This window comes from Hibiscus syriacus, unplaced genomic scaffold (genome assembly GCF_006381635.1).
Source record: "Hibiscus syriacus cultivar Baekdansim isolate YM2019G1 unplaced genomic scaffold, ASM638163v2 tig00012840_pilon, whole genome shotgun sequence".
Classification (NCBI taxonomy): domain Eukaryota; kingdom Viridiplantae; phylum Streptophyta; class Magnoliopsida; order Malvales; family Malvaceae; genus Hibiscus; species Hibiscus syriacus.
The window spans coordinates 27,611-48,839 of NW_024062291.1; the positions used below are offsets into that span (position 1 = coordinate 27,611).

Consider the following 21,229-nt stretch of genomic DNA (forward strand, 5'->3'; position numbering starts at 1 on the left):
GGGCTGTTTGGTATGGTTGATCCAGGGATGAAGTCGATTTGATGTTTGATTCCTCTTGTAGGTGGTAAACCATCCGGTGGGTTGCTTAAGACATCTTGAAACTCCTGTAATAGAGAAGAAAACACACTAGGCAAATCTGTGATGTTAGTGATAGTTGATAAAATGGAGTCCTTGAAACGGACTAGAATGCACGGCCTATTTTGAAAAAGGGTCTCTCTCATGTCTTTTGCACTCGCATAAATGTTTTAAGACACTCTTTTATTTTCACATTGAGGTTCACTCACCACCCGTGGGTCATTTGTTTGGATTTTATCGGTTGTGACCTCTTTTGCCTTTTGTTTCAAATTCCCTGTTTCCTTGAGAATTCGTTGTTGATCTATGAGAATCTCTTTGGGGGGTAGGGGGTTAAGTCGGAACGGTTTACCTTTTATTAGAATTGTGTAAGTGTTCTTTCCCATCTTGATATTAACGAGACATTGTTTAACCACCTTCATCTCGGCACTCTCATTAAGTCATTGTAAGCAATAAGGTTTCGGATGTCGTTGGCAAGGAAGTTTGAGTGATTCAACAACGTTGGAGCTAATGAAGTTGACACAACTACCATTGTCAATGATGATGGAGAATGGTTGTTCCTTGATTAGGCAGCATGTGTGGAAGATGTTGGAACGTTGTATGTCAGACTCGTCGGATGCTTGGATGTTCAATGTATGATGGATCACCAAGATTGTGCCATTGTACTCATCGCTTCCATAGTCATCACTATCTTCTTTGGCTTCGGCATGTGCTGGAATGTCGGCGATGTCGTCATCGGAGTCAGAATTGTAAGATCCATCACCTAGTATGGTTAAGGTCCTCGTGTTTGGACAATTACGGCTGATATGGCCTCTTCCTAAGCATTTAAAACACTTGATGTCTCTTGCTCGGGTGTCGTCTTTAGGGGCTGGAAGTGTCTCATTCTTTGCTGGTCGTTGTTTCTCTTTATCGAGTTTGTCATCCCTCGACTTTTTTTGAGAAGATGGAGTAGAAGATGAGGAAGGATTTGAAGGATTACCTTGGTAAGAGAATGAAGTACCTTGGTAATGTTCTATGAATCGGAATCTCCTTTGTATTTGTGCTTCGATTGTCATTGCTTTCTTCAGTGTATCTTCGATGTTTTCGTACCCATGGAGGTCAAGAAGATCAGTGATGTTTGAGTTCAAGCCGACGACGAATCTTGACATGGTGTCCTCTTCTTCTTCAGTTATGTTAGCCCTATTGAGTAAGGACTGCATCTCCTTGTAGTAATCTTTAACTGAACTTCTACCTTGTCGAAGTCGGTATAGTCGTTGTTTAACTTCTCGTGTATAATATGTCGGTAGGAATCGATTCCTCATGACATGTTTGAGTTCAGTCCAAGAAGTGATTGGTTGAATTTGGTAGCTGTCGATTTTTTCCTTGTTTGCATCCACCAAGTGTGAGCATATCCTTCGAATTCCAAGGTGATGAGGGGAACTTGTTCAGCTTGGGGGCAGTCATGGTATGCGAACAAGAGATCAAATTTTCCTTCCCAATCGATGTACTTGTCTGGATCGTAGTCTCCTTTTAAAGACGGATCGTTAACTTTGGTTTTGCAAAGTGTTCGGGTGTTTGAAAACGTGGTTGTGCTCGCCTGGGGCCCAAAAGTTCAGCATTGTTTGGCCTTGGATTATGGTTTGGTAGATCCAGTTGTAGTTCTTGTCATTCTCTCAAAGCATTGTTAAGTTGATCAAATTGAGTTGTGAGTCGTTCAAGTGTGGCTAAGATAGCCGTAAGTGTCTCATTGTTATTGTCGCCCATCCTGCAATTATAACACTCAAAAGAAGATTTTAAAGTAGAATAAAAATAAAAGAAAATAAATTTAACAAAGCAAGAAACCTCACAAGTCACTCCAAGAAAGTAACACAACGAGAGGCAAGTAAGCCGATCTTGTACTCTTTAAAACTCACTTTACCAAGTAGTCTTTCACAGTTCGTATCGGAGTTTGATTACTAGCAAAGGCGATAAGAAAAACCTAAAAGCTCTAAGAGGACAAACAAATGTTAGACTCCAAGAGAACGAGAATGCAAAGAAGGAAGAAGTATGCAAACTCTTTAGTCCTACTAACACAAGGAATATAATGTGTTAGATAATGCAAAAGAACAATAACAGGGAAAAACAAAAGAACCTAAAGCACTAAGAGTCAAAGAAAAAAAAGGACCAAACCAGAAAACCTAGAAAACGCTGGATCAACTTGAGAAACGTTTTTGAGGGAGTTACCGGTATCCAAAAATTATGGAAAAATTCTTGAATGTCTTTCGATGCGTCAAGAAACCACCTGTAAAATTTCAGAACCAAATAACTTCAGTAGTATCCAGTAGACTCTGTTGAATGATGAGTCCTCAAACAATCTGTTTTTCTTGATCGCTTTGTTCGAAGTTGATCTTGATCTCCAAAAATTCTGATTTTGTGTGTGAATGATCTCCAATATATGGAGTTTCAATCTGGAAAATTTCACTACAAAATTCCTTCTGTATAATTTTCAAGAAATTCGACAATATTCTAGACCGAATCTGTCGATAAAACTTGAATGATGTATTTGAAGGATCTAATGAACTCTGATCGAACTAAATTTTGGACTGGAGATTAAACTTAAGACGAATATGATATCTGGAGAAAATCAGCCCTAAATACCTTCGTTTGCAATTTTTTGTTTGAAATTTTAGCTTTTTGGCTTTTTGTTTTTTTTTGTTTTTTTTGTTTTTTTAAAAAAAATAGCAAACTAACAAGAAGGATTTGAATTTAAATTAAAATTAAACAAAAATAACCTGAAACGATGAATCTTCTCTGAACTAGCTCCGTTGGGGTACCTTGATGGTGTTGTGTTCAAGAACAAACAAGTTGCTTGCTTCTTTCCAAGAATCGGCACAGCTCTGATACCAATTGATAAGGAGGCGGTGGCGGGTTAATGAACGTTGCTCTTGTTGAAGAATCAAACCTAGAAAGCTCTAGACTCGATTAAGAACAAAGGGGATGAATAGGGGAAGGTGGCGGCAGTAACTAGGATTCTTTAGGGTTTTTTCAAGGCAATAAGATTAGAATAAAATAAAGAAAAGATAAAAAATTGAAAATAAAATAAGATAAGATAATAAAGAAATCAAAAGATCTCCCTTACGAAGGTGGACGGTAAAGATGATTGATGGTGCAGATGAATTTGTGGAAAAATAGATGGATAAGTGTCCTATCGAACCCTCCTAGTCACAATGAAAAGATAAACTCGATAAATGGCTCTAACCAACCCTCCTAGTTGCGATGAAAAGGCAAATTGGAGTGTGAAGATTAATCTCCCTCACAAGAACTTGAAAGAACTCCAGGAGAAGAAGCTTCGAAGGCACAAGACAATCAACACTTGCAAAAACGAACTCTCGTTGTATTATTAATCAAAGAAATCTGATTTACAAAGTTGAATGAAGCCTCCTTTATATAGGGGATGATTCTAAAGGTCCTAAATAACTAAAGAATAAAATAATAATAAACTAAACATGTTTTAACTCTAATTCCTAATAAAATAATAATAAATAAAAATATTGTTTTAACCCAACCTTAATTCCTAATAAAAATAATAATTATGATCCTAAAAGATAATTAATCATCCTATATTAAATTATATTACAAATAATCAATATAAATATTGAAAATTCGTAATATTTACAAAATCACGTATTAATCTCATATAGGATTTCCTGCATGCACCGTCTTCAGTAAAATGGTCATATCTTGAGTTCCCGATATCGGATTGATACAATTCAAGAACCGTTGGAAAGATAAGAGATAGACGGTTGTATCTCCAGAAGACATGTCGACCGGATAACAACTGGATCCCCTTCAAAAAGTTGTTGTAAATCGGATGCTATTAGACCCTTACGGATGAATGCTTGAACTGCGATTTGAAGCTTGTCTTTAAGAAGTTTTGTCCGGCCTCATGTGATAGGGCCAAGTGGTATAGTAAATTCATCATCCTTAGCTTCAGGGCGTGTGGTGCATGTATCAGGGTTGTGCTAAAGAAGCTATTGAAGCTTCATTTAATGGAAATGAATCTTCATTTAATGGAAATGAATCTAAGTATTTCGAAGTCTTCAAAATGATAGACAAGAGATGGGAATGCCAGCTACATTGTCCTTTACATGCAGCTGACCACTTTCTTAATCATGAATACTTTTATGATAATCCTCAACTTGAGCAATATGAAGAAGTGATAAATTGATTGTATGAATGTATCCTATGGTTGGTCTATGCACTTGACAAGCAAGATAAGATTATGGAAGAGCTCACTGCATAAAAGCAAGCACACAGACTATTTGAGAATTCAATGGCTATTAGAAATAGGAAGAAAGACTCCATGTATATAACATTTAACCCTTTTATATATAATATACTTCAATTTAAGCATATTGATTATTCTATTAACTCTTTTATTCAGTTTATAGTAACTATTTTATGGCAAATTATTCTAGCTTAACTCATTTTAAAGTGATTTATTTTTAAAAATTAGTTTATTATATTTATTTTATATTAACATAAATATAATATTTAAAACTTTAATTTATTTCATGAAGTATGTCGTAGGTATGAGATAAAACTTGCCTACTGATCTCAATGAAACTCTATTAAAATAAGCACCATTCTTTTTTGATACGATAATATACTTGATGGATTGTTTTTAACCAAAATACATAGGTTTCTATGTATACTACCATAATCAATATTGCATTTATTAAGTTTCAAACTTCGGAGTTCGTATTTTCTATGCATGAACCAACAAAAATAAGCTTAAACAACAGCAAAAGTTTATACCTAACAAACACACTGCAACTTAGAAAATACATGAATCCACAAACTTCTGCTAGTATCAAATTAATTTACAAACTTTAAAAAATTGTTGATATAATAAATATATAATTTTTTATGTTGTGGCTGAATGGCGGGCATGTTATGGATCTTCAACAACTACTTTACAACAATTTGCCATAAAAAATTTGAGCCTTACCTATAGCGTATCAGGATGTGAAAGAAACTGGAGCACTTTTGAGCATGTGAGTCATTGTCGTTAACTAAATTTATTTAATTAGTAATGTTAAGTTCTTGGTATTTTGATAACTATAAACTGAATAAAATTTTCTCACTGTCTCACAAATTCATACCAAAAAAAGAAATAGGCTCACACAATCTAGGCTAAATGACTTGGTGTATGTCAAGTACAATCGAGCATTGGTTCAATAATTCAAGTTGCGTGATAAAATTGACCCAATAGCTTTTAAAGATATTGATGACAACAATGAATGGCTAACTGGAAGGACATATGAAGATGCTCAAGAGGAGTTTGTATTCAAAGAGGATGAAGGTCCTACTTGGGGACACATTGCGACTGTTGCTGGAGTTTATGAAGAGCGATTTAACTTGATATCAAGAGGGAGCTCACTAGGAGGAAGAGATGGTAGCTCATGGGAATCCCTAAGGCAAAGAGATGGAGATGAAGATGAGGAAGGCGACGAAGGCCACCACTCATTTGATGGAGATCACATGAAGGCAAATTTGGCCGAGGAAAATGATTATATATGATGTCATATTATCATATATCCTTTTGAGATTATTATATAACTATCTTTGTCTATTTAAAATATAAAACTTTCATAGTGCATGATAAAATGCAATGTCATATGCTTTTTTATTAGAAAGTTAAAGATAAATTAAATAAAGAGCTTTTGTTGAACTTATAGTCTTTTTTAAAGTACTAAATTTTCTTTCTTGTTTAGTAGCTTCATGTGCATTTATACATTATCCTTAATTGGTTTATGTTGAAGTTGAACTTTCAAAGAATATCATTATTCGTATCACCCAAACTTTTATTGAATGTAAATAACTTTGAAGTGATGCTTAATGCAAAAAATGTTGACGATGAATACTCTGTGGTGCTTACATTGCATGAACTGTTCTTTTTGCTTGACTATACAACTGGAAAAAATATGTATACCTTTTATTTTTAGAAAGTGCGCCTCACTTTAATGAAGCGCGCCTTGTGCTTGGGCTATTCTACCCCTATCGTATTGGTGTGCATTGCGCCCTTTTTTAACACTTGTGTCTATACTTCCTTTAGTAGTATCGATACTGCTCACTTCAAAGCATTTTTGGTACCGATACCATCATCTAGTATTGATATTCCTAGCTTAGTATCAATATTTTGAGAGAGTATTGGTACTCCTAGTACATGTACTCCTCTTGGAGTATTTGTACTACTTAGTGGAGTACTTGTACTACTTGGAGGAGTACCTATACTACATGGTGGAATATCTATAATACCTAGTCGAGTATCAATACTTTATAATTTCAAAATATTAGAAATCTCTCTCATTCCACTCAAATGTCTATAGATTGTAATCAAAGATACAACTGAACTTAGAAATTGGTCCCAAATTAAGAAATGACCAAAATACCCTTAGGTGTATAAATTACCCAAATAGTGGGTAAGAAACTTCAAAGCACTCCTAAATGGACCCGTAACGAATAATTGTGAACAATGGATCATTATGAAGGATATGTTTGTAAGCGAGATAGTGTACAACCAAATAATGTGATAGAGAAACCGTGTATAAAGTGAATATCGAGAAAGTGATGATGTGCAAGGCGTCCCTCTAGTTCAAGTGTGAATTGAGGGAAAGTATAATGAGAGCGACTAGAGATTCGCTAATGAATAATTAACCATGAGTCGAGTATCAGGCTAGAAAATAATATACCAAGTAGGCAGCGATAATATTAATTGTCATAGAAGTATAAAACACTAGAATACCTCATTAGATGCAGAAATAACCAAAATTACCTTATGTGTTAAAGTGGTCAGAATAGTGTGGTCTAATGAACTAATAAATTATTGCATACCGTTCTAGATGAGAGAACGAGCGAGATAGTGATGAGTGAGGGGATGACCTTACCTGATTGTAATGAACTATGTCAGTTAATAACCGAGCTATCTTGATTATCCTTATGTGGAATTGATTGATGTGTGTGGCTATGGGCACCTTTGTATGCATGTGTGGTTATAATGATGTTAATTGATGGATATCCATAATGCTTGGTTGGATGGCTATTGTGACATCGAGCCAATGTAATGTTTTGAGCGGGAATTATATCGAGGCTATATGATGACCGATTCCCCCCCAAATCTATACCCGAAGGCTATGTGATGATCGAGAGATCATTTGAATGATAGGTGGGAATTTTATCAAGGAATGTGTAACATTGGGTTCTCCATATATGATTAGTACTTGACGACTATGGTGATATCGATTACTATCATTGTGTTTGTGATGATTGTGTATTGCATATAATAATGCATAGTTGTATGATATTATTGTTAGAGACCCATTATATGTATACTCATGGCAAGGCCCTTAGCAGCAGACTAAGGGAAACATGAGACTCATACCTTCGTAGTAGAACTGTTGAACCTTAAGTAGGTAACACTTTATTATAATAATGCATGTACCTACTGTTTATTATCATGTCTTCTAGCATGCTTATGTTTATGAGATTCACAATGCTGCTCTATATTAGCAATTATACTACTGAGTGTTGTAAGCTCAATGTTCGAAAGTTTCGATTCGTAGGTTAATAACATGAGTCATTTAAGGAGCACTATCACAACAAGACTTCCATCATTCATTCTAGAGTATTGTACTATTACTTTTAATGGGCATGTTATTGATAGGACCCTTATTATTGTATTCAGAATTATAAACTCTCAAATTATATTATTTTGGTTTAAACTATGTATCACAGAACTTCGATTTGTAGAAGTATTTTATCACGGTTATGGATGTCCTTTAATGAATTTATGATGTTTTTAAATGAAAATGAAAAAGGTTTTAAATTTCAATGGTTGCCCTGATAGCCTAATGTGACACTTTAGGCCCAATCAGATTTAGGGTGTTTCACATTGCTTATTGAATTGTCATGAATGATAAAGCTTTTTCAGTTGTTAAAGAAGAAGGTTTTAACTTGACGTTGAAGCAAGAAATCACATAAAGAAAAAATATTTCTCGTCATATTATAAGAATAGATTGAGAAGAAAAAGTTAAAGTAGTTATTAAAGAGTATAAATATAATTTCTTTGACCACTGATTTGAGGTGTTTAAGTCCTCGAAAGATTGAGTATATGATTTTTATCTCTCGCTTTATTGATTGTGATTAAAAACTTCAAAAGCGAATATTGAACTTAGTTCACATACCTCCTCCTTGAAAAAGTTCAAATATTTAAAAGAGTGGATATTGAGAATAAAGTTAACTATTTCATCCTTTAAGTTATGTTTGGATACTTTTTTAATATTGTATGAAATTTTATTCACTTATTATATTTATTTTTATTTTTCTGATTGGTTTTTATAATTTTTGTGGAAAATGCTAATACAAATGATGTTTGTAGAAATTTTGAAAGATACTTTTTTATTGATTAAGAGATTAATTTATGATGAAAAATTATTCCATATTTGTTGTTGTGCTCACATTTTAAATATTATGGTTCAACATGGATTGAAGAAAGTGAAAACAATAATCAAGAATATCCATAATATTGTTGAATATATCAATTTTAGTGAACATCAATTGAAAAGGTTTGCTGAACTTGTTGGGCAATTCAACATAAAGGATAGAAGATTGGTTCTTGAATGCAAGGTTAGGTGGAGTTCAACTTATGACATGCTAGCATATGAAATCAAGTTTAAAGAGGTATTTTCTAGATTTGCTTTAGATGATAAAAATTACGTTTATGAAAATAGAATTGAAGGTGTTTCACATCTTAGTAGAGAAAAAAATACTCCAACTTTATTTGATCTAATAAATAAAGTGGCCAGCAATGAAGTTGTGGCCAATGTTGAAAAAAATGAATTTCATTTACATCTTGAGGATGCATGTGTAATGTTTAAGGGTAAGGTGAGTGTTCAATTAAGTCGAGTCAAGTAAAATAACTTTCAAGTTATTCGAGTTGACGAGTCTTATTTTATAACTCGAAGTTGACTTAAAAAAATTTCGAGTCGATTCGAGTTTATAAAATTTGAGTCGAGTCAAGTTTTTGAGTTTCTATTTAAATTTAACTGTAAATATTTATAATATTATGATATTATTTGATTCCAATTTAACTGATTTTTATAACCATATACAATACAAATATATTTCTTCATGTTTTTTTCATATATGATATACATATATCATATAGAGTCAAATCATATAGTGTCAAGGGATTCGACTCATACTTGAAAATCAATCCACTAATTACTAAGAATTTTGAGTTATTTGAATTATACAATTTGTATTTTACAACTTGATTGGAACTTGAATTTTTTTGAGTAGTGTCGAGTTTATGAAATTGCAACTCGAAGTCAATTCGAGTTGAGTCGAGTCATAAAAATCGATTTTTTGATTTGAGTCGAGTTTTGCTTACCCCTAAATAGAGGTAACCATTTTGAATGTGGAAAGATTAATCTTTGAAGTTTCGTATTTTGTCAAGTTTGATTGTTGATGTTTTAGCAATTCCAATAACAACGATAGCTTATAAGGTTACATTTAGTGTATGGAATCGCATGATTGATTCTTATAGAACTTTATTATCTTCAGATATCGTGCAAATGTTGATTTGTAGTGGAGATTGGTGTTGGTCTCTCCATGAAATGAAGAGAAAGAACAAAGTAAGACTATTAAATATTAAGAATATTATTTCATTTAGTTCTATAATATTTATGACAAAGTAGGAATATTTATTTTAGTTGCTTACTATAAGATATTATAACTTTATTTTATTGACAAAATAATTATGTTGGTGAAGCAAATGAAAGTATTCTCCCAATTTTTTAGTTTAGTGATTGCAAGCAACAATGAGTGGAGCTAAGAGATGTTGATTTCCTTATTTTTAGAATTGATTATACATTGTTGATTTTTTTCTGAAGAATATTTTTTATACGTTAGTTTTGATTATTTGTAGATTTTTATTTTGGTTGTAATATGTTAGTTTGATGTATTTATGGATTGTTACTTTAGAGTTTAGATTTTAAAATTACTTCATACACTCTTTTGATAATTTTTTTTGTTAAATTTGTTAATTTATATTTATATTAAATTCTATATAGTATTAGTAGATTTTCCATATAGTAACAAGTAAAAATTCTGGTGAGTTTAAAGTACGAGTCAAGTAACAAGTTTTTTTAACGAGAACGAGTTGAACAAAATTTTAACAAACTTAATGAACAACAAGTCGAGCTGAGCAACAATTTCTTTAATGAGCATGAGTCAAGTACTATCGTGATCGACTCGCTCGATAAACACCCCTAGCAATCATCTTTACAACAAGCTTCGAATATGCCCCGACAACACTCTCACCAGAATTAATTACGTCAGTAGTGACAGATTCAAAAAAATTAATAAAAATATGTAATAAACTTAAGAAAATTTGGATTTTAGGGTAGGAACAATGAGTGGATCCACAACTATCAGTAGCTTCAGCTTGGGTTGACCTTGGAGACTTGATATATTCAAGCATTTGAGTAGCAGCAACAACTGCCTTACGTGCTAGACTACAATTGTATATCATCGTCTTCTGGGCTAGAAAGTTTTTCTTCACCAAAATATCTATTCCAAGATCACTACCTGCAACCATAAACGAATAATATATGAGTTTTGGAGAACATAATAGTTAGGAGAGTTGGTGGTGGTGAGATTTAAGAAAAATAGGAGAAGAAGGGGAATGAGATAAAAGAGGAGGAGGGTGGAGAGAAAGAGAAAGAGACAGAGTTGGTCGGATCTAGGGCCGGTCCAATGAGTTTTAATACCCTGGGCGAGATAATAATTTTATGCCCCTATACTTACCGTATAATAGACAAAACATAAATAATTTTTTTAAAACAAAAATGTAATAGAAATTATAGTCAAACAATATCAATACTAATACAAACCAAAACCTACAAGGCTACAAATATCACCTAAAACGATGTCTTCGTGCATTTTTTTTGAAGTAAAAACCTCTATTGGGCTACCTTTAGTGGTAAATATATACTCCTTCAAGGGGTATCAATGATCGAATCCAAGAAACATCCACTTCAAGGAGTATATATAAGTTCTCTACCAATCTTTAACAGATTCTTTTCCAGTTTAGCTTCATCAGCTTTCTACAAAATTAACCACAGTGTACATTATGCTTCTACATGTATTCTTTGTCTATGGCTTTTAATACTTAAATGTATGACCTATGATCAATCATTGATCCGATTTCTCGCTTAGAACAAAACCTTGCATAGTGATTGAAGTAAAAAAGTAATACATGAGCACGCCAGAGCATATATATTGTCTTATTGAAATAACATAGTACAAAGCAATTTAACATGCTATGAGATGAAAGAAGAAAGAAAGCAAAATGGGAGGCTAGAAGCTGTACAGGTTTATAAGTCGCACATTAAGAGCTTTGTATTCCTGAATGATTTCATCCTCATCAAGCAGCTCCTGCAGTGTAAAATTTGAAGCTCCAGCTGCTGATTGGAAGCCAGGGGGCGCTGCCGTACAAAAGGATTTGGAGAATCTTTCGAAGCAGTGGAAGAAAATAACTGTCTTCTATACTCATGAACCTTTAAGTTCTGGACAAGGCAATTTAATTGTCATCAATTGTCAAGGGAATGAAATCCAAACGAAATTACTACAACAAATAGTAGAAAAATGGATCAAATTAAATTGAGGAAACAGACTGAAAAACTCAGCCTTACCTTTGTTCGCATGGTGAGGACATCTTTAAACTCTTTTGTGGCGCTCATAAAGCGATTCTTCAAGTCATCTACTACTGTGGTAGAATGACTAGATGTGTCACTGGAGACACCACCTTCGTTTCTAGAATTGCAAAAAAGTTTTAAGGTCTACCACTGCAGAATTAAGGGCAGTAATATCCTGCTTGATAACTGCAGTGAGCTCCTGGATTTCCACAGTAGGGTCATCAAAAACTGAAGTCCTCTTGGCCACTGCAAAGTGAGCAAAATATAGGATTCTTTTTATCAGACTGAACGTATAACATCTGGGATCATAGTAACTATGATAAAAACATCGGCAACAATAAACTCGAAGTTGTATCTAGTCTGTTTGTCTTCTTCTATATCCGTCCTTGATGGATGTGCACATTGGATTCCATCAAGTTCAGATGCAACAGTGTACAATCTAAACCAAGACAACCAATATTGGAGTTGGATCATTCGCCACTTCAATTATTATGATCAAGTTCTAACAGTTGCTAATTCAATTCTTTTGATCAAGTATATTCCTCCAAAAAAAAAAAAATTTGTTCCATTGAAATTGTTTTAATTATCTAAGTTCATTGTTGTACATCCCATTCGTCCATCAAATTTATCACTCAAGTATTACTCTTTCTGTGGGTTTGATGGCCTCCAAGTGCCTGCTGAGATTTGAAAGTCTTGCTGCAAATCCTGCACTTGTATTTGTTCTTGCTCTGGGAATCATCAGACACCTCAGAATTCAGTGGAGTACTTGTTAACTTGTTAGAGTCATCTCCTCCTGGTCCCGAATAGCAAGCATTATCGTGGCATCTTTGCAAAAAGTAGATTTTGTGGATCCTAAACCAGTTAATTCCAATCCTTCCATGAAATCCTTCCCTGGTTCCACTTCAACAGACCCACCCCAAGTTCATTACTTCACTGGAAATTCTTCCCTTGATCTCAGTTCCACACAATTTGAATCCAGATTCACCGTTCTTTCCCTTCTCAGACAAAATCCCAGAATCCGATTCTTTACTTTCATTTATGTTCTTGTCACGGAAACCATCGATAGAACCCGAAGCGTATGAATCGAAGGCATCCCCATAACCATAAGGAGACTGCAAAATTTCTTTGTTTTGATCAAAAGATTTGATCTCGGAATCAATATTATCACAAGACTCCCAAAAACAATTGAATTGGGTCCAATCCTCTACACCCCTAGACAACATTATCAAACACAAAGCAGCATCTTCAACATCTTGATCAATTTCAACTAAACCAAAAGACTCATTTGGACCATTACTATCGCACCTCAATCTTTTCGATCTCTTTCTCTTCACTGTTATGCTCTTCAAAGGGTGCAACCTCATATGACTAGTGAGAGCCCTCAAAGACTTTAACTTTCTGCCACATTCTTGAAAGTTAACTTCTTTCCTTCCTTTTGCAGAATGATGCCTCATATGACCAAACAAAGCTTTCATCGACTCAAATTGTTTGGCGCAAGCTTTGCATTGGAACTCATCAAGGGTCGAGCTATCGGTGGCATTATCCTCACCATTAGACCCCAAAGACTTCCAAGATTTCTTAGGGTTATCCCTCAAATCATAACCTTGAAAACCCATATTATCCTCCTTTGCCTTTCTTTTACCAGACTTGTTTTCCATAGAAACGAGACACTTCGGATGACTTGTTCTTCAATGCATACCTGAAACCCAGAAAATAATCAGTAGATAAAAAAGAAGGTTCTTTTAGCGGAAAAAGGTGGAAAATCTTAGAGCTTAGACCAACTAAAGAAGAAACCCGTTGCTTGTTTCGTTAAACTGATGAAGATAACAGTGGGAAAAACGAGATCTAACTGGCTAAAGAAGCCTGAATCGACTCTTTTATCGTTTGAATTGAGGCATAACCAAGCAAGTAGAAGGTCAAACTAAAGTAATGAGAGGTTTGGGCTTTTAACAGTATTAAGCAAGTTTGCATCTTGAAATCTTTGTATGTCAAGCAAGTTACAAAAGCTAACAGTGTTTGAGCACTGCCCCATTCTCTTTTAAAGTACAAAATGGACTTCAACTTAGGGCATAAAAAAATGCATAATGTCAAAATTAGCTTCACAGTCTGTCAAAATGATTATTTCATTTCATATTCTATTTTTAAAGTATTTTGAAACCAACATTTCATTTTAGGATAAAAAGAATCATATTATTTAATAGAATAATAACTTAGTCTTTAAAATTTATATAGTTTATCAATTTAGTCTTAATTCAAATTATTTCGATAAATTTAACCATTCGTATTTAAAATTTTATCATTTTTGTGTTTGTTCTTCTTTTAAATTACTTTTCTAGTATAATAACAGTTTATAAATAACTTGTTTTATGACAAAACGTAATTATCCAACTATTATTTTGATATGATGGTTCGCTTGGTTTGATAATATCACAAAAATACTAAATTGATAAAAATTTTAAATATGAAGGGTTAAATTTATTGAATTATTTTGAATTAGGGAAAATGATAGAATGCATAAGCTTTGAGGACTAAAATATTATACTAGAGCACATTAGACATTTGCTTTAATTTTAACGACAAAATAGTTTTTTATAATAATATTTAATTGAATGATATGTGTAACTTTTAGAAAATAGTAACATGTTTGTTTTTTTACAACAATTATGTGACTTTGGCTATAATTTACCCTTGTTATTATTATTTTTTGATTAATCTGGGTTAAGTACAAGACAATATCTATTCAAAGATAACTCTAAATCATTTGACATTGAGCACTCACACCCCTAGCATTCATGGTGCTCAAACTTAGAACTTCAAAGAATAACTATAATTTATTTACCATCGAGATTACTTGATTCACACCCATTATTATTATTATTATTATTATTATTATATTTTAATAGAAGCCACTAGTCTTATTAAAAAATGAATATTCAAAATTACAATAAGATTTTACAACTATCATCGTAAACTAAATACATAATTTGGACATTTTACTAAAACATTGAAACTAATCACTTTAAATTATATAAGGACATACATGGAAAATATTAAAAACCTAAACAAAAGACTCGAACAAAAAATATATACAAGAAAATCTAAATGCATCGACAAATGAACCACAAAAGGGGATTAAGCTATTGAATTACCATCGAGAACCGCAAATCAGAGTCGAGTGTCATGAGAAACTATCCACGATCACAAAATCGCATATCCAAATTCAATCTGATGGTTCATAGCAAGGAAGATCAACTAGATTGTAAATAAGCATCATCTTAATCAATCGTGACATCGTCGAATCTAACCCTGGGAAAACATAAAATAAAAAAATGGCCAAACGATTGAAAAAGAAGACTAAAAGCGTGTCATAAAGGTATAGATAAACGTACAAAAAATGCATAATTATTCTTATAAAAAGTTAAAAAAACAAAGAGAGAAGAGAACCGACGGTCGACAATCAACATAAAAATCGGTGTCACATCTAGCTAAACAAAATCAAAGATAAAAAAGTTGATCTAATCTGTACAAAACGGGAAAGTCTCATGTGCGGCATCCTTAATATACAACTAAGGAAAGGCGCTATCGATTTTGCTATTATTTTTTAACAAAACTAGTAAAATGTTGAGTTAATCGATCGGATGAATCGACTAAGAGGTGGTGAATTGGAAATTAAAAATTTCGGTGGAAGCTTTTGCAGAAAATAGAAAATTTTTGCACAGTGATTTAGAGTGGTTCGACTTTCTCAACCAAAGTCTACGTCCACTACCTTAGCTATCCACACTAAGGATTTTCTACAAATTCACTAATTTGTCTTTCTTTTGAGGACAAAGAGTAACCTTACAATTCCCTTAAGAATTATACCCCAAATTCTTGAGAACACTCTCTCCCAAAGAGAAAATTACAAATTCGCAAACTTTACAGAAAAACCTCACAAGGTAGATTGTTTGCACAATTCTAGAACAAGGAAAGAATACTCAAATATGAATACAATTGAGCACAAAATGTGTTCTTGAAAGCAAAATGAATATTGAATGAAAATTGATTTGAATTTCACAAACCTGATGTTTGATGCTTTCTCTCTTGATGCTTTCTCCAAACTTGTTGATCAATGGCTTCAGAACTTGTTTAAATATATCTTGGATCAATTCTGAATGTTGGGGATCATTGGTGAAGTCAATAGAGCTGTTGTTGTATATTTTCCATTTAAAAAATATGTTGGGAGCGTAGGGGTATCAGTACACCTTCAAAGGGTATCGATACCTCCAGTGTAAAATTCAAATATTTCGACCGTTATTTGAACAAGTGTATCAGTACCTCCCAGGGGTATTAGTACCTCCCAGGGGTATCAGTACACCTATGACATTCGATGTTTCTCGGAGCCAATTTTGACATGAGGTGTATCGGTACATTCGGCTATGTATTAGTACCTTTATTACATTCAAAATTAAGGGATATCGGTACATTCGAAGATTGTATCGGTACCTCCCCACTTAAAACTAATTTTTGGCTCGATTAAGGTTCGAAATATTTTGTAAAAATTGTTTCAAAAATATTTTAAGATTGAAACACAATTTTACACTTGAGTAAGGAGTAAAATTGACATTTGAAAACTTGGAGTAATTTTTTTGATATTCGAATAATTTAATCAAATATATAATATAAAATTGAATATAAAATCTTAAAATTCATTAACACTTTATTTGTTATATCGAAACATCAAAATGTTTTCAACAATCTCCCCCTTTTTGATATAACAAAACATTTTAGTAATTTTAAGATTTTCTTTTTGAAAACCATTTTTGAAAAATTACTCCCCTTACTATATTATTCTCCCCCTTTTTGTTATATCAAAAAGACTATGAAAAACGTTTTAAACAAGTTATTTAGCTGCTAAGATCACAGTCAAGAGAAATGTTAGCCATTAGTCCATAATCAATATTCATAAACAATATGTAAATTGGGAATTGGTCATAATTTCTCTAAGATGTAAATGATGCATATTATAACATGAAAATTCAATTTAAGTTCAAATAACTAATAATCATTCAAACCAAAAACAAACAAATTCAAACACATCCAAGTTTAAATATTCAAACATCCATCAAAATCATTCAAAATGTTTTAACAATATTTTTAAGTTTATCTTCAACCTATGAAAACAAGCAAGAAAAGATTTAGTCATCCATCGGTGGGTCAAGAGGAGGAAAATAGGCTCTTATAGCAGCCATATCGAGTGTAAGTGCATTGAGCCTTTCGTCCATAGCATTGAATTGATGATCCATTGCTTCGCGGTTAGCTCGCATCTCCCGTTGATTCTCCAACTGTTGAGCCCCCATAGCAATTAAGTAGGACTCTTTGGATACAAACCTCATGTCAAATGTATCCATGAACGATAAAAAATATGGAGGCATCTGACTCTCTTGTTGGACCGGCTCGTCCTAAGCTAGGTTAATGGGATCATCAACATCTCGAAGAAGATCTTCAAGTTCTGGATCATCAGCAACCGGTGCCGGAATAGCTCGTGAAGAGCTAGCGCCCGATGTTTTTGTTGGTCAAACTTGGGTGCATCCATTGTTGAAATTTGGTGGTCAAAATTGGTGGAGCTGATTTTGTTGAATTTGGGTAAGGGAAAATTACCAAATTCAGTCTCTATAGTTTAGGGTATTTACAAGATTAGTCTTTAAGCTTCAACTATAAATACCTTAACCCATTTAGCTTCAAAAGCATCCCAAATCATTTATTTCTCCCAATACTAAAAAGTATAGAGAGTTTTCTTGTGAGTTGTTAGTGTTTTGTAAGCACCTGTAAATTTTCTCTTTAGTAAAATATTTGCAGCAGTCTGGAAACGTAGGCATAATTGGTCGAACTCCGTTATCAATTTTGGGTATTATTATTCCTCTTTTATTTCACATTCTCATTAATCTGGTTATAGGGAAATTACTCGTTTTATTTCCCAAAAACTGGTATAAGAGCTTTTGGTGGTAAATTATGTCAGTTTTTCTGTAAGGTTACTATTCATATGAATAGTGAATTTTGTGAATAGTAAAATTTTGTCGGCAATATGTGTTTGTCGATGGAGGTGTTCTAATACACGATGGTTCACAGGAATTGTCAGAAACGATCCAAAAGAAGCCAGATTCGAGTGGGAGCGATGGCTGCAGACGAAGGGAATGTGACAATTAAGAAGTCCGATAGTGCGAACTTTGGCTTTTGAAATATGCAGATTGAAGATTTTTTATACCAGAAAAAGCTATATCAACCTCTATCAGGAAAGCAACCAGAGGGCATGAAGGATGAAGACTGGGCTCTTCTCGACAGACAAGCCCTCAGAGTTATTCGACTGACGTTATCATGCAATATTGCTTTCAACATAACAAAGGAAAATATCACAACGGGTCTTATGGAAACTCTCTCCAGTATGTATGAGAAGCCATCGACCACAAACAAAGTTCACTTGATGAGGTGATTATTCAATTTGCTGATGGAGGAAGGGGCATCAGTGGCTCAACACCTAAATGAACTCAACACAATCACAACCCCAGTCGAGTTTCGTGGAAATTGAATTTAATGATGAAGTTCGAGCTTTAATTCTCTTATCATCTCTACCAGACAGTTAGAATGCTACTGTTACAGTAGTCAACAGTTTGTCGGGAAATAGTAAATTGAAATTTGACGATGTTTGGGATCTGGTATTGAGTGAAGAAATTCGACAGAGAGAATCGGGTGAAGCATCAAGCTCCTCAGCCTTGCACACAGAGTCTAAAGGGAGAAATTTAGAAAGAAATCAAAATCGTTGCAAATCGAAATCTAGAATGAAAAAATCAAGAACGAGAAAGAAAGATTTTAACTGTTATAATTACAACAAGAAGGGTCACTTTAAAAGAGATTGTCGAGCACCGAAGAAAGATATCAGCGCATAGGAATCTGTCATCATGACAGAGGAAACAGGTGATGCCATGATTCTAGCATCAACAGTCCGATTGAATCATGGATCTTAGATTTAGGGGCATATTTCCACCCCACCCCATGCCAAGAAATCATGGAGAACTATGCCAGTGGTGATTTTGGGAAGGTTCATCTAGCTGATGATGAAACCTTGAAGATCGTCGGAAAAATAAGACATCCGACTACAGTTGCCAAACGAGACCACCTGGAAGATGAAAGGAGTGAGACATATTCTTGGCCTCAAAAGAAATTTGATTTTTTTAGGACAACTTGATAGAGAAGGATATTGTACAACCTTTTCAGCCTGTGAATGGAAGATTACCAAAGGATCACTTGTTATTGCTTATGGTAAGAAGACTGGTACTCTATATGTAACCTTAAACTTGGAGAATACCATTGCAGTAGCATATGCTAATTGAAAATCAAACCTATGGCACCAAAGGCTTGGTCATATGAGTGAGAAAGGGATGAAGACAATTTTGTCAAAAGGGAAGCTGCCGGATCTAAAGAGTATAGATGTAGACTATGTGAGGATTGCATCTTTGGAAAACAAAAAAAAAGTCAGTTTTGCAAAGATTGGCAGGACACCCAAGGTTGAAAAGTTAGCGTTGGTTCATACTGATGCATGGGGACCATCTCCAGTTTCATCTCTGGCAGGCTCATTATATTATGTCACCTTCATCGATGATTCTACAAGGAAGGTGTGGGTTTATTTTCTAAAGAAGAAATCAAAATTCTTTGATATCTTCAGAAAATGGAAGGCCATGGTGGAAAATGGGTATGGTTTGAAAGTCAAGAGTTGAGGTCTGATAATGGAGGAGAGTACAGAAATAGTAGATTCAGAGAATTTTGTATAAAAAATAAGAACAAGATAGAGACAATAGTTCCCATGACACCGCAGCAGAATGGCATAGCAAAGCGCATGAACAGAACTCTGAATGAACATGCCAGAAGTATGGGGATACATGTCAGATTGCCCAAATTGCTATGGGCTGAATCTATCAACACTGTCGCTTACTTGATCAACCGTGGGCCCTCAGTTTCCTTAGATGGTGGAATACTAGAGGAAGTTTGGAGCACTTTCTCACTTAAGAGTGTGTGGTTGTATTTCTTATGTACACATAAATTCTGTTGAAAGAAGTAAACTTGATGCTAAGTCTAACAAATGTGTCTTTTTTGGTTATGGTGGTGATGAGTTTGGTTACCATTTTTGGGACTATGAAAATTGAAAAATAATCAAAAGCAGAGATGTCATTTTCAATGAGAATGTGATGTACAAAGACAGGTCAACCATAGAATCAAGTAGCTCCAATACCAAAGCTGAAATAAATGAATTTATTGAGTTTGAGGAGATTTCTGGAAATGATGTTCAAATAAGCCCTGAAGCAGTTCAAGAAGAACCATGCACACCAGAGCTAAGACGCTCCTCCAGAATTCCTAAACCAACCCAACATTATTAGTTTTTTACATTACTTGTTGCTGACTAACAATGGTGAACCAGAGTGCTATGATGAAGCAATGCATGTGGAGGATTTAGTCAAGTGGGAGTCTTCCATGAAAGATGAGTTGGACTCTCTAAAGTCTTCCATGAAATTTTGTGGTCAAAATTGGTGGAGTTGATTTTGTTAACTAAGGTTTTTACGTGGTTAGAAGGGACATTGTTTACGGTTTCAACTAGTTCAGCAAAAATTATTTGTGGCATGTTTATTTTCCTATTTTTTGGATACAATGTATCCACCATAAATCTAAAGCTCTAAGAGTGGAGTATTTTCCTTTGAAATGGTCTAAACCACCAAGAGATGATCAGATGAAGAAAATGATCGTGGTGATCTGACAACGTACTCGCACTAGCCTTGGCTTTATAAGGAGTAGCCATAATTTCTCTCTCATTATCTAAACCATCGTTATCTAGACCAAAAGTGTTAGCGATTGAGTCAGAGTCAATGAATGTATTAGCCCAGGAGATAAGACTGAATAATGACAGTGGTAGTTTGGGACTCGTGTTGGACACAAATCGTATTGGAATAGAAAATGCGGACGAGTTGTGATAAATAATAGGTTCAAGCTGAAATAGTTTATCAAATTTATAAGATTGAAGGGTAGGAAGATATTTAAATTTCGTATCAATCATGGCTTGAAGTGAAGGGATATGTTCTTCTCGAATGTTATAAAACTCGAATAGGTTAACAAACCTAGTGTAGAGATTTTCTCGATGGCCAGGTTCGTTAAAACAAGAATTTCAGATAGTCATTTCGGGTTCATTTGGGTTTGGATTGGGAGGTGGAATAGGAGGTCGGTTTGTTGGTTGGTTTGATCGACTAGACGATGACCTAGGGCATTTAGACAATATTTTAAATCGGAATGGGATAAAGATACCTGCAATCTCAAAACACATGTATGCAACAATATCAATCTCAAAACTCAATATGAGTCCTCAATATTCAAGATTCTCTAAAATGAATCCTAATGGGCAATTTTTGAAAACTTATTTG

The 21,229-nt window shown here is 34.0% G+C and overlaps 1 protein-coding gene across 1 annotated transcript; it reads right to left on the reverse strand.

Annotated features, from left to right (window-relative positions):
• Nucleotides 1-12,424: 12,424 nt before the first annotated feature.
• LOC120205717 lies at nucleotides 12,425-13,450 on the reverse strand. The gene is made up of 2 exons (XM_039205550.1): nucleotides 12,708-13,450; nucleotides 12,425-12,617 (listed from the first exon to the last, which is right to left on the reverse strand). The coding sequence occupies exons 1-2, from the start codon at nucleotides 13,448-13,450 to the stop codon at nucleotides 12,425-12,427; spliced, it is 936 nt and encodes a 311-aa protein (XP_039061481.1).
• Between the last annotated feature and the right edge of the window lie 7,779 nt (nucleotides 13,451-21,229).